This window comes from Mytilus californianus, unplaced genomic scaffold, assembly GCF_021869535.1.
Source record: "Mytilus californianus isolate M0D057914Y unplaced genomic scaffold, xbMytCali1.0.p SCAF_5, whole genome shotgun sequence".
Lineage (NCBI taxonomy): Eukaryota > Metazoa > Mollusca > Bivalvia > Mytilida > Mytilidae > Mytilus > Mytilus californianus.
The window spans coordinates 120634191-120649036 of record NW_026262701.1 but is presented as its reverse complement, the minus strand read 5'-3'; the positions used below and the strand labels follow the sequence as shown (position 1 = coordinate 120649036).

Here is a 14846-nt window from a genome sequence, read left to right as displayed (position 1 = left end):
ACAACGTAGAATCCACAAGTTGAAAAATTGTGTATATGTTAAACCCAAGTCCTTATTCAGAGACAAAGAAGGCGTGAAATATCTAAAAAGTCTCTTCATTATGAATATGTTGTTGTTCTTAACTTCTAACAATATTGTTTTGTCTGTAAATCTTATTACTACGAGTGTCTTATGAAAGTAATATAACAAAAATACCAAACTCCAAGGAAACTTCAAAACGGAAAGTCCTTCATCAAATGGCAAAATTAAAAGCTCAAACACATCAAACGAATGGAAAACAACTGTCATATTCCTGACTTAGTACAGGCATTTCCTTATGTAGACAATGGTGGATTAAACCTGGTTTTACAGCTAGCCAAAGAATTAGGAGTAAATGATCACTCGAGCAATCCCATGTACAAAAACGTAACTTTTGATAAGGATGGGTTCTTGGGAAATCATTTATGATTTATCTTCAAAAAATCATACAGATCTGTTGTCCAGTTTTTTTTTAACTTGTTCTGAAATTTGTTAAAAATATCAAATTAAAAAATTAGTATATTTTCTCAAACTTCCACAGGCTATTACAGTAAAAATGAAAATATGCACAGCTTTAATTTTTTTAATTTTAGCATAACTATTTACTCGCGTAGTGACATTATTGAAACCAGTTTTAACCCAAAATTGTCTTCTGAAAATGCCTGTACCAAATCAGGAATATGACATTTGTTTCCCATTTGTTCCGTTGGTTGATAAAGTTTAACGTTTGATTATTTTCAGTTTTTATGGACTTCCCCCTTTTTTTAATTTACCTTGGAGTTCGGTATTTTTTTGTAAAAACCTTTTTTCGATGACTTTGATGTTCGTAATGTATTGCAAATAAAGAATGTCCGAAGAAAATGTGTTTATTTTATGTACCCATGCAGGTTGTGGGTTTTAAATGTTGTATCATACAGTTTACACCCCAGTTCTATTGTTATACTTCACAGTTTCTATTTCTGAAACAAGTGTAAATTGAATAGATCTATTGTTACGAATAACAATGGATTTTGACCACAGGGTGTGACGAGCGGGGTTTCTACAAGTTGTTTCAAGACATATTTACAAAAACATATTTCAGGAAATTCCAATAGCGAAAAAAATCTTTAGCATCTATTTTGAATAAAAAAAAAAACATTATAATACTCCTTAGCTTGAAGCTACAATTTTAATCCCATATGACAATTTCTTAAAAAACATATATCAAAAGAACTTTTATGTAAATTATACATTAAAACATATAGTTTACATTTGGACTAAGTCTTAATCATAAAAATAGATTTATTAATGTTTGGATTGTTGAAGATAATGATGGCACCCAGGGCTGATCCAGCCATTTTTAAAAGGGGGTGCCAACCTAGGATAAAGGGGGGGGGGGTTCCAGCCATATGACCCCATTCAAAAGAATTGATCGTAAAAAAGGGGGATTCCAACGCTCAACCCCCCCCCCCACACACACACACACTTTTGGATTGCCACACACAATTATTACTGAATATCCAGGGAGAATATACAGTAAAACTTATTTTATTTTATACATAGTCATTTTAATACATTTCTATTTTTCTATAATTACTTTATAAATAATCATAATATCATATAAAATCTTATCGAAGTAAAGATGTTACAGACGCTGTGTCGTGAAATTTACGGAGAAAAAACCGTTATCGATTCTTTTAATAATCACCCTATATTTCTTTGAATTTACATTAGTGTACAATTGAACCATGAAATACTTTAAACAATTTATTTGATTCAAAAGAAAAAATTTACATATCCATGAAGATTCTACACTACGCATTTGGCTAGCAAAGCAAAATCTGACTTTGAGAACAGAACTTGCAATATTATGCGAATTGCAGTTTGTAATGCTAATTCAGAATGTGCAGTTGGCAGATAGCGACATTTTCAATAGACAGAAATGATCAGAAAGACAAAAAAAGTTTTCCTGAAGTGACATGTGGTACATACGACAATCTGTATGCATTGCTCTAACAAGTGTAATAGGTCTACACGTGTTGTGTGTTGTTAAAACAGACCCTTTAAACGTGATGATAAAACCGATATAACTTGATAAAAATCATGTGTTTTCATCACTTATTTATGCAAAAGTTGTTCCTATAAAAAGTTAGGTTCCAACTCTGAAATGTTGATCAATTTTTCATTCCATTTTCTTCTTCTTTGATGTTTATTTTTGTCCTAAATTAGTGTATTCCCCCTCGTTATGGTAATTCATGTCTTCCGTTAAATGTTCGTAATTTTCGTATGAATTATCTTTTACCACAGAGTGGTCATTTACTTTTAATGTATTTTTATTTTCGTAGTAAGGTTCGTCAGCTTCATCACTGTGGACACTTGGTTTCGGTTTGTCTTCGACATTAGGTGCCAGTTTGATGGTTCTCTGACTAACATGCCTTTTCCTGTTACACAACAAACCGGTAACTAGAATGAGTACACAAAGCCCAGCTGCTATACCTGTAGGAGCCATATAAGTTAAAATTTCAAAGCTATCTGGAATAGAGTAATATTATAATTAATTCATTCAAGCACTTGGCAGTTAAAATTATCTTATTTTTCTTGCAGCGATCTTTGTTTTGTTCCGATGATTGATAACGTTTGACTTTGTCAGTTTTTATGGACTTGCCCTTTTGTAATTACCTTGAACTTCGGTATTTTGTTATACTCTTTTTGCATGGAACTAAATTAACAACTGTTATTATCAAAGGATGGAAGACGACCATTCTTTCTTTCAGTCTGTTAAAATCTTGAAAGATCTGTAGAAACCGGGATAATAAAAAAAATGATATTGACCCTTGATGTCACTCCTATTGGATCCAATGCAGTATCAACTGTTTTCTTCCCAATGTATTTGTATCTGCTTCTGAACTTTTGAGATTGAAGGTATTTCGTATACTGCCTTCAGATCCAACCGTGTGATACATAAACTTTATATAAAATATTTCTTTCTAGTGTCAGGTAGACCTTTATTCCTATCATATGTACCGAAAATTAGCATTTCTAATGTTAATGGATTACGCCTCAATGAAACTCGACTCAATACATTCTGTTTGTGCCGGTCCCAAGTCATGAGCAAGCAATTTAGTATTATATCATATTTGTTTTTCTTTTGATGGTTAGTTTTCTTGTTTGCTTTGATTTATATTTGTCATATCGGGGCTTTTTACAACTTACTATGCGGTATGGGTTTTGTTCAGTGTTGAATGCCGTACGATTACCTATAGTTGCTAACATCTACCTCCTTTGGTCTGTGGTGGAAATTTGTCTCATAGGCAATCATAGTTACCCTATATTAAAAGATCTTAAAAATATCGTAAACAAATTGTTTACCTGGACTGATTATTTGTTTTAAGTGAATAAATTCTATTATACAACAATTGTTGTTGCAGATCTGTACTCCATATGTGCCAAAGTCTGATAAATTCTCTGCCATTAAAAATGACGTGTAGTTGAATTTAAAATTGTCCATCCCCGTAGTACTCTCCCATTTATAACCAGTATCGTCGATCCACGTAATGTTTGGTCCCAGATCAGATTCAATAGAAATTTCGACAACCTCTTTCTTATTGAGTTTTGTGAATATTTCACCATTCAAAACTGTCACTTGTTTTGCTGGTCGACCTTCAGATACAAGAATTAACATGGTTAAATTATCTATCACAGCACATGCATGACGATTATGAATATGGATATATAAATGAATTGATAATTTATGTGTTTTGTCATTAACTTGAGCTCAAACACATTGTGCATCCACTTAATTATATAACGGTACGTGCCGTTAAGCAAATAAGCCCAAGTCTACTTTTATATAATTCGAACTAAATTGTTTGAATGCCTATTTATTTGATATAATATATTAAAACATTTTTGAAATAAAGTCAACCTTCATTTGCGATTAAATGTAATAACTTGTCTTATTTTAAAGTTAAATGTAATCATAGATAACAATAGAACAATCACTAGTCAACTGATACTGGTACTACTAGCACCAATGTCAACAAAGCAAGCTAAAGGAACATACACACAAGCACTTTTCTCTGAAAAAAAATGAATAACCTTTATATTGCTACAATTCTTAAATCATGATTACATTTGCTATGTACGTTTAAACCCGTAGTCATGAAGATTTGAACAAACTCTAGTTCCATACAGCAACCTATGTAGACAAAGCATAAACTCCTAGATAAACAAGTGAGAGGTTTAGCTAGCTATAAAACCAGGTTTAATCCACCATTTTCTACATAAGGAGGTACCTGTACCAAGTCAGGAATATGACAGTTGTTTTCCATTCGTTTGATGTGTTTGAGAGTTTGGTTTTGCCATTTGATAAGGGACTTACCGATTTGAATTTTCCTTGGAGTTCGGTGTTTTTGTTTTTTTACTTTTTTTCTTTTATGTTACATGTACATACAGATTAATGCTAAAACTCACACTGGACATTGATGATTCTGTCGATTCTTTGGAATCTTTGAGAGTTATTGATGTGATCAGCACGGCATCTATATTCTCCAGCATGTGACCGATTAACATGTTGTATTGTAAGAATGCTGCCTGTTCTGTACTGTCTGAATATATCAGTGTTGTATTTCCATACATAATTGCATCCAGGATAACATTTTGCTGAGCAGACAAGCGAGACTGTTTCACCTTCAGTAACATTGTAAACACTACCTGCAGGTATTATTTTAATGTCTTCAGGTCCATCTGTTGTTCAAGTGTGAAAAACGTTGAAAATATCAATCTATGAATAATAGGCATTTATATTGTGTCATAGATCAAACTTATTCGTTCAGTGTATATTTACTTGTTTTTGTGTATTGTCTTTTTGATCGAGTTAAGCCATTTCAATTGATATTTTATTGTGTGTCTTTTTATGTTGTAATGTTATACCACTGTTTCAGGTTAGGGTGAAGGTTGACGCCTGTTAAAACGTTTAAACCCGCTGCATTTTTATGCACCTGTACTAAGTCAGGAGCCTGTTGTTCAGTGGTTGTTGTTTGTTGGTGTGGTTCATAAGTGTTTCTCGTTTCTCGTTTTTTATATATTAGATTAGACCGTTGGTTTTCTTGTTTGAATTGTTTAACACTAGTCTTTTTGGGGCCCTTTATAGCTTGGTGTTCGGTGTGAGCCAAGGCTCCGTGTTGAAGGCCGTACTTTGACCTATAATTGTTTACTTTTTACCCGTTGTGACTTGGATGGATAGTTGTCTCATTGGCACTCATACCACATCTTTTTATTTATATGATCCATATTAACTATGTGTAATTAAAACACCGAATGGTTATAAGAAATAAGGGTCGTACTGATATTGAACTATGCACTGAGTCATGGTTAAGACGCTTTATCATATATTGAGCAAATATACGTGCAGTTCTGCATATGTAATCAAATTTAAGATAAATTACATCAGTTTAGTCAAACAACAGGGTAAAATAAATGTTTAGAAATGCTGATCGAACGTACTAAGAACATTTACGGCTTTTACTCAAAATTCAGTGATTCGTTTATCGTCATAACTAAATGAAAATTATTCAAATCATGTAAAATTAAGCTGAGGTTGGTCAAATCACATGCAATAATACTTATTGTCCATGTTAGCATCATGCTTTCCAGAAATTTACATTATCAATGCTTCTTTCTTTTTCTTTTTTTACAGTACATCATGATTTTTGCACTGATTATACTTTGTAAATGTTACATATCCAACGGTATCTTACTTGTTTAAAGATGACAACTCGTATCTTCCCAAAAAGCAAATAAAATTAATTTTCCCCTCCCGAAAACATTTAACTAGTCAAAGCATGAGTAAAATGAACTTCTTAATTTATTTTCCTAATTTGAATGCTTTACCTGCAATGACGTGGTCGAATTTGTACTTTTGTTTTGTTTTGATCACGAGTTGGTTGACCGTTATGGAATATCCGTTTCACAGATGATAGCAGATATGTTCCTAATGTCGTAACTACAATCCCGTCCCCATTTTCCCGAATGTGACCTACCGAATTAGTCTTATTACCGGGTTTGTACTAACATGAGCAACACGACGGGTGCCACATGTGGGGCAGGATCTGCTTACCCCTTCCAGAGTACCCGAGATCACCCCCAGTTTTTGGTGGGGTTCGTGTTGCTCAGTTTTTAGTTTTCTATGTTGTGTTTTGTGTACTATTGTTTGTCTGTTTGTCTTTTTCTTTTTTAGCCATGGCGTTGTCAGTTTATTTTCGACTTATGAGTTTGAATGTCTCTCTAGTATCTTTCGCCTCTCTTTTACTTATAATGCAATTCTCATTACTTCAATAAGTACATGTATTTTATATTCATAAAAGTACGAACAGTTTATTAGTTTGATGTCCAGTTAGTCTGAAAATGTTAATTTGTCAGTGTCAAGATTTATTAGTACTTGTTTTGAAATAAGAAAAAATTTGCATTCCAGAAACTAAATATACATGTAGTAATGTAGTTTATGTTTTATGTATTGGAGAGGGTTAATATTCTATTTTATTTATTTTCAAACACCATCTGATATGGAGTATAGTTATTTAAACATTTGTTTTTAATGTAATATATCTTAAAAATTACTGTATAATTAATACTATATATATGTATATGCTCGGAAACGGATCCTTTAATTGGATTCAATAAATATTCTTATTCTTATATAAATTAACATGAGAGAATAACACAAATCGGTATATCAAAATATGAAGACAAGAAGGCGTTTCCATACTTTCGGAGTATATCAAAATATGAAGACAAGAAGGCGTTTCCATACTTTCGGAGTATATCAAAATATGAAGACAAGAAGCCGTCATACTTTCGGAGTATATCAAATTAAAAGACAAGAAGGCGTTTCAATACTTTTGGAGTATATCAAAATATAAGGACAAGAAGACGTTTCCATACTTTCGGAGTATATCAAAATATGAACACAAGAAGAAGTTTCCATACTTTCGGAGTATATCAAAATATGAAGACAAGAAGGCGTTTCCAAACTTTCGGAGTATATCAAAATATGAAGACAAGAAGGCGTTTCCATACTTTCGGAGTATATCAAAATATGAAGACAAGAAGGCGTTTCCATACTTTCGGAGTATATCAAAATATGAAGACAAGAAGGCGTTTCCATACTTTCGGAGTATATCAAGATTTGAAGACAAGAAGGCGTTTCCATACTTTCGGAGTATATCAAAATATGAAGACAAGAAGGCGTTTCCATACTTTCGGAGTATATCAAAATATGAAGACAAGAAGGCGTTTCCATACTTTCGGAGTATATCAAAATATGAAGACAAGAAGGCGTTTCCATACTTTTGGATTATATCAAAATGTGAAGACAAGAAGGCCTTTCCATACTTTCGGAGTATATCAAAATATGAAGACAAGAAGGCGTTTCCATACTTTCGGAGTATATCAAAATATGAAGACAAGAAGGCGTTTCCATACTTTCGTAGTATATCAAAATATGAAGACAAGAAGGCGTTTCCATACTTTCGGAGTTTATCAAAATATGGAGACAAGAAGGCTTTTCCATACTTTCGGAGTATATCAAAATATGAACACAATAAGGCGTTTCCATACTTTCGGAGTATATCAAAATATGAACACAAGAAGGCGTTTCCATACTTTCGGAGTATATCAAAATATGAACACAAGAAGGCGTTTCCATACTTTTGGATTATATCAAAATATGAAGACAAGAAGGCTTTTCCATACTTTCGGAGTATATCAAAATATGAAGACAAGAAGGCTTTTCCATACTTTCGGAGTATATCAAAATATGAAGACAAGAAGGCGTGTCCATACTTTCGGAGTATATCAAAATATGAAGACAAGAAGGCGTGTCAATACTTTCGGAGTATATCAAAATATGAAGACAAGAAGGCGTTTCCATACTTTCGGAGTATATCAAAATATAAAGACAAGAAGGCGTTTCCATACTTTCGGAGTATATCAAAATATAAAGACAAGAAGGCGTTTCCATACTTTCGGAGTATATCAAAATATGAAGACAAGAAGGCGTTTCAATACTTTCGGAGTATATCAAAATATGAAGACAAGAAGGCGTTGCCATACTTTCGGAGTATATCAAGTTTAGTAGAGGAAACTGACACATAGAGTCTGAACTTTTCTTCCGTATGCATTGTTCAAATTATTGGAATTTTTTTTTATCAGTAATGTTTCATCTCTTTTCTTATATGAACAAAAAGATTGGAGATACGTTTAGAACAATAGTTTTTAACTTCCTTTGAACAGACGTTTTCTCTCTCTTCTTTTCAATTACACAATACTGTTATCTATAGGCATCCCCGAAAAATATTTATGATAAAGACATGTATTTTAAATTTTACTAGATCATGCCCCATATCAAAAAGCATTTATATTAAGAATTCATGTCGGTTTTCTACATCTTAAATAAAAAATTAGGTTAAGTCATGCATCTTTATATATCAATTCTCTGATCTTCTTTACCAAACAGTTTATTATGTAATGCTATTTTTTCTCATAACCAGTCATTAAGTGTTTTGTTATACCGAAAAACAGAATTTTAAAAAAATCCAAATACCCCATCTGGCCTCGAGCAATAGTTGATATCTCAGGTTTTGGGGCGATTTAGAACTTGACATTTTGTATATATTGTGCCTGTCCATTGTTGAAGACTTTTGCCTTCTAGATGTCTTGTTGTTGTTTTTGTCGTTTGGTTGCTGTGTAGTTAACTTCAACCACACATCATATTTTCGTTCATATTCGGAAAATCCATAGAAATTCAAGAAATTGTAATCCTATGAGGAATTGTAAACTAAGTCGTAAATATGTTTTTTCTGAAATATTTTTGGGTTTGAAAAGAAAATGTATGCGTATTTTACAAAATTTAAATTTACTAAGAAAAGCACACAAAAAACAAGAATAATTTTAGCGTAATATTGACATTAACTGTCTGGCATATTTAGCTTTTGGTCCATTTTTTTATATTCGTGTGTGTGTTTTTCTCTCCCGCCTAGCTGTTTGATTTTAGGATTTATTTGATTTTTTTCGAATGACGCACACCTTTCCCTCGGCCAAAAACCCAAAATAAAATAGAAATAACACACAAAAAGAAATAAAAACAGACATGGCTTAATTGCAACAAGAAACGTATATAACGACGGCTACGTACTGCCTACCGTGAAATGTTTCAAAAATATTTCGTTCAGTGGCATATTGGTCGGTTTTGTGTGTACACTAAAATTATCAGATATGCAAATCTGTCTATTTGCATACGACTTAATAGAGATATGTTCTCATAGTATTCCAGGGTAAAACAAATCAAAGTTTACCGGTCTTTACCTTTTGACTCCTAATGTCGCTCATCTATACATCCCTGACATAATTCGTTAACAACATTCGAAGATTATTTTAGACGAAAAAGAGTTCCAAAACAGTGTAATTGGGGTTTACGACGCATTTGAACAAACTATCAATATTTTCGTGAAACTAATATGTATCATTTTTATCTAAACCATGACAAATGTGATCAAAACCATGACAAAATTTGGAACACTTAACAAAACCATGTCAATATCTTAACCAAACCATGTCAAATTTCGATATCATGCCTTACGTGCGTTAATTTTCAACAACCCAATTTAAATATTGAAAGTGTGACGTAAAACATGGATTCAAATCTCTTATTTACTTTTTGTATGTTTATTTGTTGAGAAATGATGCAGTTACTATGGATGAGTGACCTAACCAAAACATGTCCAACTGGACCAAATCATGATAAAATCACTGTACCAAACGCTCCTCGATATTTCGACGTTACTTCCCCTGATACTGTAGCCGTATGTTGAATAGTATGTACTATTACCGTATGTTGAATTGAATAGACTATAACCGTATGTTGAATTGTATATACCGTATGTTAAATATTATGTACTATAGCCGTATGCTGAATGGTATATACTACAGCCGTATGTTGAATGGTATATACTATAGCTGTATGTTAAATAGTATGTACTATAGCCGGATGTTAAATAGTATGTACTATAGCTGTATGTTGAATGGTATATACTATAGCCGTATGCTAAATAGTATGTACTATAGCCGTATGTTAATTAGTATGTACTATAGCTGTATGTTGAATGGTATATACTATAGCCGTATGTTGAATGGTATACTAGTACACTATAGCCGTATGTAGAAGGGTATATACTATAGCCGTATGCAGAAGGGTATATACTATAGCCGTATGTTGAATGGTATACACTATAGCCGTATGTAAAATGGTACATACTATAGCCGTATGTAAAATGGTAAATACTATAGCCGTATGTTGAATGGTAGATACTGTAACCGTATGTTGAATGGTAGATACAATAGCCGAATGTTGAATGGAAGATACAATAGCCGAATGTTGAATGGTAGATACTATAGCCGTATGTTGAATGGTAGATACTGTAGCCGTATGTTGAATGGTAGATACTGTAGCCGAATGTTGAATGGTAGATACTATAGCCGTATGTTGAATGGTAGATACTGTAGCCGTATGTTGAATGGTAGATACTATAGCCTATGTTATGTGGTTGCATTACAATCCTGGGACTTTTTGAAAAATGTATTCGACTACTAAGTCTGCACATAGTATACACTTTCAAACAAGTGACACATCTGTAGATAATCAATTATTATACATGAAAAGAGAAAATTCATATCTAAATATGTATAACCTTGGGATTGTAGTTTTTCTTCTTGTTTTCAAAGTCATACAAATTCCACGAAACAAACAGAAAAATAAGAAAATGGACAACAACGCCAAATATTTTAAAATAAATTTTCATACTCACAGTATGGATCAAGAGTAATGACGTTGCTGATGGTTGATAAATCTCCAACTTGATTGGAGGCTTGGCAGGACACATCTTTCCCCTTTTCGGAATGGGTGATATCAAGGAAAGAGGCCATGGAGTGTCTATAGTTGTAGTTAAATGTATATTCAATTTTTGGAGACAAATTAGACGGAACACCTATATATCTTGAGTAACAATTAAAATGAATGCGCTCTCCCACAAAAGGTTGTTTGTCATAAGTGAGAACTGGTTCCGATAGTATGACTGCAATATAAAGAATTGGCTTTGTTTGTATGACAGGATATAATAAGATAATAATAAGTTAAAGAAAAACGGACAGCATCATTGGAAATCGAAAAAAGACAAACAACACAGTAAAATACTAAATAGAAAACTAACGATTATGAAGCGAACTCCCGGAGCTTCTAAACCAAGGGTCCTAAATGATAAAGTCATTGTTTGATATTGTGGAGCTTCTAAACCAAGAGTCCTAAATGATAAAGTTATCGTTTGATAGTTTGGAGCTTCTAAACCAAGGGTCCTAAATGATAAAGTCATCGTTTGATAGTTTGGAGCTTCTAAACCAAGGGTCCTAAATGATAAAGTCATCGTTTGATAGTTTGGAGCTTCTAAACCAAGGGTCCTAAATGATAAAGTCATCGTTTGATAGTTTGGAGCTTCTAAACCAAGAGTCCTAAATGATAAAGTCATCGTTTGATAGTTTAACGAACACAATCATGACCAAGTTTTTTTTTAAATGAAATATCAATATATGTCGTATATTGCCACAGATGTTTCTTTGTCGTAGCTACAATATCGTCCGTTATCTTTCCTCGACATTCCCAGAGTAGACTTATCAACTTAACTTGACCAGTTATGAGCAGCACAACAGGTACCACTGGGGTAGCAGTAGTTTATTACGCTTACGGGATTACTGAGTTAATCTTAGTTTTTTAAATTTTATTGTTACTTATTTATTTTTTTGGGGGGGGGGGGTGATTATTCCCAAAATTTCTCATTTTTTTTTCAAGTTCAATCAATTCATCAAGTTTTATTATAACTCAAATCGTATCCTTTTAATCTGGATCAGTAGAAAAACAAAACAGAATATAAAAAAACCTTCCTTTCAACTCGTGCCAAGGACGTAACTCGATAATACCCATTTACTAGATGACAAAAAACACAAGAATAATCAAAACAATAAAACCAAATGCCGTATTATAGAGTGTTCGCAGTTATTGAAAAAAAAATAAGTATATGCCGTGCTGATATTAAACCATGCCGTCATACACTCTATTCATAGACTGTACCTCGGGTATATTTAATGCTGTAACATCATAAACAGTTCAGGAAAACACCTGTGAAATGCTAAGGAAAAATTTGGAAGGATTTTCAAGCAAACAAAAAGTAAGAAAAGAAACACTTTAGTCTTGTTACAAAATTAAGATACTTTAGTTTATCAATGTTTAGTTTTTTAAATCGCTTGAAAATATCTGAAAATCATTTGGTTAATACAATTCTAAGAAGTGATTAATTGCATTCTTCGACATGTTAAGAGGATGGTATAATGACATTTTTAACTATAATTAATACTGTAAATTTTTTAAAGGGGCATTAGTTGTCACATTCATGTTCACCGATTTGACTCAAATTCTCGTATTTGATTTATAACATACTAAAACGTATATCCAAATTATAAAAAGTCTAAAATAAACAATTCACAAATCATGGGCTCGATAATATGTATCAGAATTTCGTGTGTATTTTAGTCTAGACGCCATCTAATTAACTATCGAGGTGACATTCGAAGACTGCCGACGGTTATATAACCCGATATAAATATAAATATAGATATAAAAAGATAACGAACTCGTGCGTTTGGATTTTTCTAGGTCTGTTTGATTTTCTATTATAGATTAAAAATATATGTTAATCATCGTTTTTACATGTATAAGAATAAGTTTTTGTGGATCGAATCAGTCAATCAAATGGTTTACCATTGTTTCACTTTCAATGTTGACATTCTTTTCCTTTTAATAACTGAACACGACTAATTCATGCGTAGCCCATCTCTAGCTAAGGGGTTAAATTGAAGTTTACATGAATACGGATTCAATGAGGTAGAATTATTCACTTGCAAGTGAATAATTCATCAACGATGTTTCATAGCTTATTTTGACAAAATTGAACCAAACTGGCTGCTAAAAGTGAATTATTATTTCACTATTTCACTTTCATGAATGATTGAACAAGTTTTAATTTTTTTATATCTCGTAGCTAATGCCCCTTTAACATTGTATCATGTTTAGACACAATGTGTTTTGTCATGTATATGTAAATATAAACCTTTTGAGTCTGAAATATAGATTATCTTATCGTATCTTATCTTATCTTATTTTATAATTTCACAACTCATTTATATATATGTGAGCAAATTCAGTATCAATTTCTATTATTACCTAACTATGATATCTATTTTTTCACTGTTGTAAAAGTACTAATCATTGTTAAAAATATCATCAGTATACAAAAACTTAGTCTGGATTTTTGGGTACAATTGACTTTATGACTGTTTAAAAATGTTTACTTCTGAGAGCAAATTAAACATACTGTTATAAATTGTGTAAACATTCTTTCAACTGATGTATTTTTGAATTTGTAACGACGAATAATAGTACTCAATGTAATATTTTTATTGACATACCTGACACAGAGCCTACCAAGAAACAACTCAGAGAATCCAGAATAAAAACCATTTTTAATAAATCATTCATTTTCGACGGATCATATTTACACTTGTCTATTAAACTTATCATTTAGAACACATAATGAGGAAGTTGATGTATTATAGTCTTTTTAATGCAACAACACTTGTTAAAACACTTCTCTTAGGCACTTTTGTTTCCGACTAACTTTTGAGTACATTTGATGAAATAAGAAATGATTCAGAATATAAAACAAAGGCCTTATTACAATGATAAGGAAGTACCGGCTGAAATTGTGCAACGGCTGTTATGGAATTTTTATGGGAATTTTTTCTCATTTTTCGATTTTATTTTAGAAATTAGTCATTTGTCTGCAACATTTATGAAAGAGGGTACACGTTTTGTGTAATCAACTCCTATAACATTTTTCAACAGAAATCCCTAAAACTTCACAGGAAGATTGCAAAGATGTTCAGTTGTGAACCGGATATTATGGAAATATTTAAGGATTTTTTTCTAATTTTTCTTAGTCATTCTTCAATAATAACATTAACGGTACTGCAACAGATGTGCATTTCGATAATTAATGTCTCTTCAGTGATGCTCGAGGCCAAAGTATTTGAAAATCGAACACTCATTCAGAAATGAAAGAGCGTATAAGCCATAAAGGACACAACTTATGGCAAAAGCCAGGAAAGGAATCAGCGCTTTGCATGAGGGAGATATTATAGCCCACCAGTAACTCTGTTAATTGTTTAAATTTTTTAGATAAAAAATGTATGGATAATTTGAGTATGTATATTAAAATGTTTATTCTATTATTTGCCGATGACACTGTTATATTTGCTGAATCGGCACGAGAATTACAAAATGCACTTTCTGTTTTTGAAAAATACTGTGAAGATTGGAAACTTAGTGTTAATGAGTCAAAAACAAAAAATGTAATTTTTTCTAAAAGAAAATGTAAACAAAATACTTCATTTACACTATGTAATCAGGATGTGGAAATCAAGGACAGTTATAATTACCTTGGTCTTTTGTTTAACTATAACGGATTTTTTTTCCAGGCTAAAACTAGTTGACCAAGTTCAAAATGCACTATATGCTCTCTATAAGAAGATTAAAAATTTATCCATTCCTATTGATCTACAGTTAAAATTATTTGATTCTTTAGTTGTTCCCATTTTTACGTACTCCTCTAAAATTTGGGGGTTCGAAAATAAAACAGTTTTGTAAGCGTATTTTGTCTGTCCGAACATCCACTCCTTATTTCATGATA

General features: G+C 32.2%; 1 protein-coding gene across 1 annotated transcript; it reads right to left on the bottom strand.

Moving 5' to 3' along the window:
• Window positions 1-1516: 1516 nt before the first annotated feature.
• Window positions 1517-13665, bottom strand: LOC127700918 (uncharacterized). The gene is made up of 5 exons (XM_052204640.1): window positions 13567-13665; window positions 10860-11126; window positions 4471-4743; window positions 3367-3657; window positions 1517-2529 (listed from the first exon to the last, which is right to left on the bottom strand). Exons 1-5 carry the CDS (start codon window positions 13634-13636, stop codon window positions 2207-2209), a joined length of 1224 nt encoding a protein of 407 aa, XP_052060600.1. The 5' UTR covers window positions 13637-13665; the 3' UTR covers window positions 1517-2206.
• Between the last annotated feature and the right edge of the window lie 1181 nt (window positions 13666-14846).

What these genes read in the sequence shown, in the direction of transcription:
- LOC127700918 (XM_052204640.1), bottom strand. Translation starts at nt 13,636, where the DNA reads ATGAATGATTTATTAAAAATGGTTTTTATTCTGGATTCTCTGAGTTGT. An exon ending in CTTGGTAGGCTCTGTGTCAG is followed by an intron (nt 11,127 to 13,566) that starts GTATGTCAATAA and finishes TTTATATTGCAG; the next exon opens with TCATACTATCGGAACCAGTT. An exon ending in CATTACTCTTGATCCATACT is followed by an intron (nt 4,744 to 10,859) that starts GTGAGTATGAAA and finishes CTTGAACAACAG; the next exon opens with ATGGACCTGAAGACATTAAA.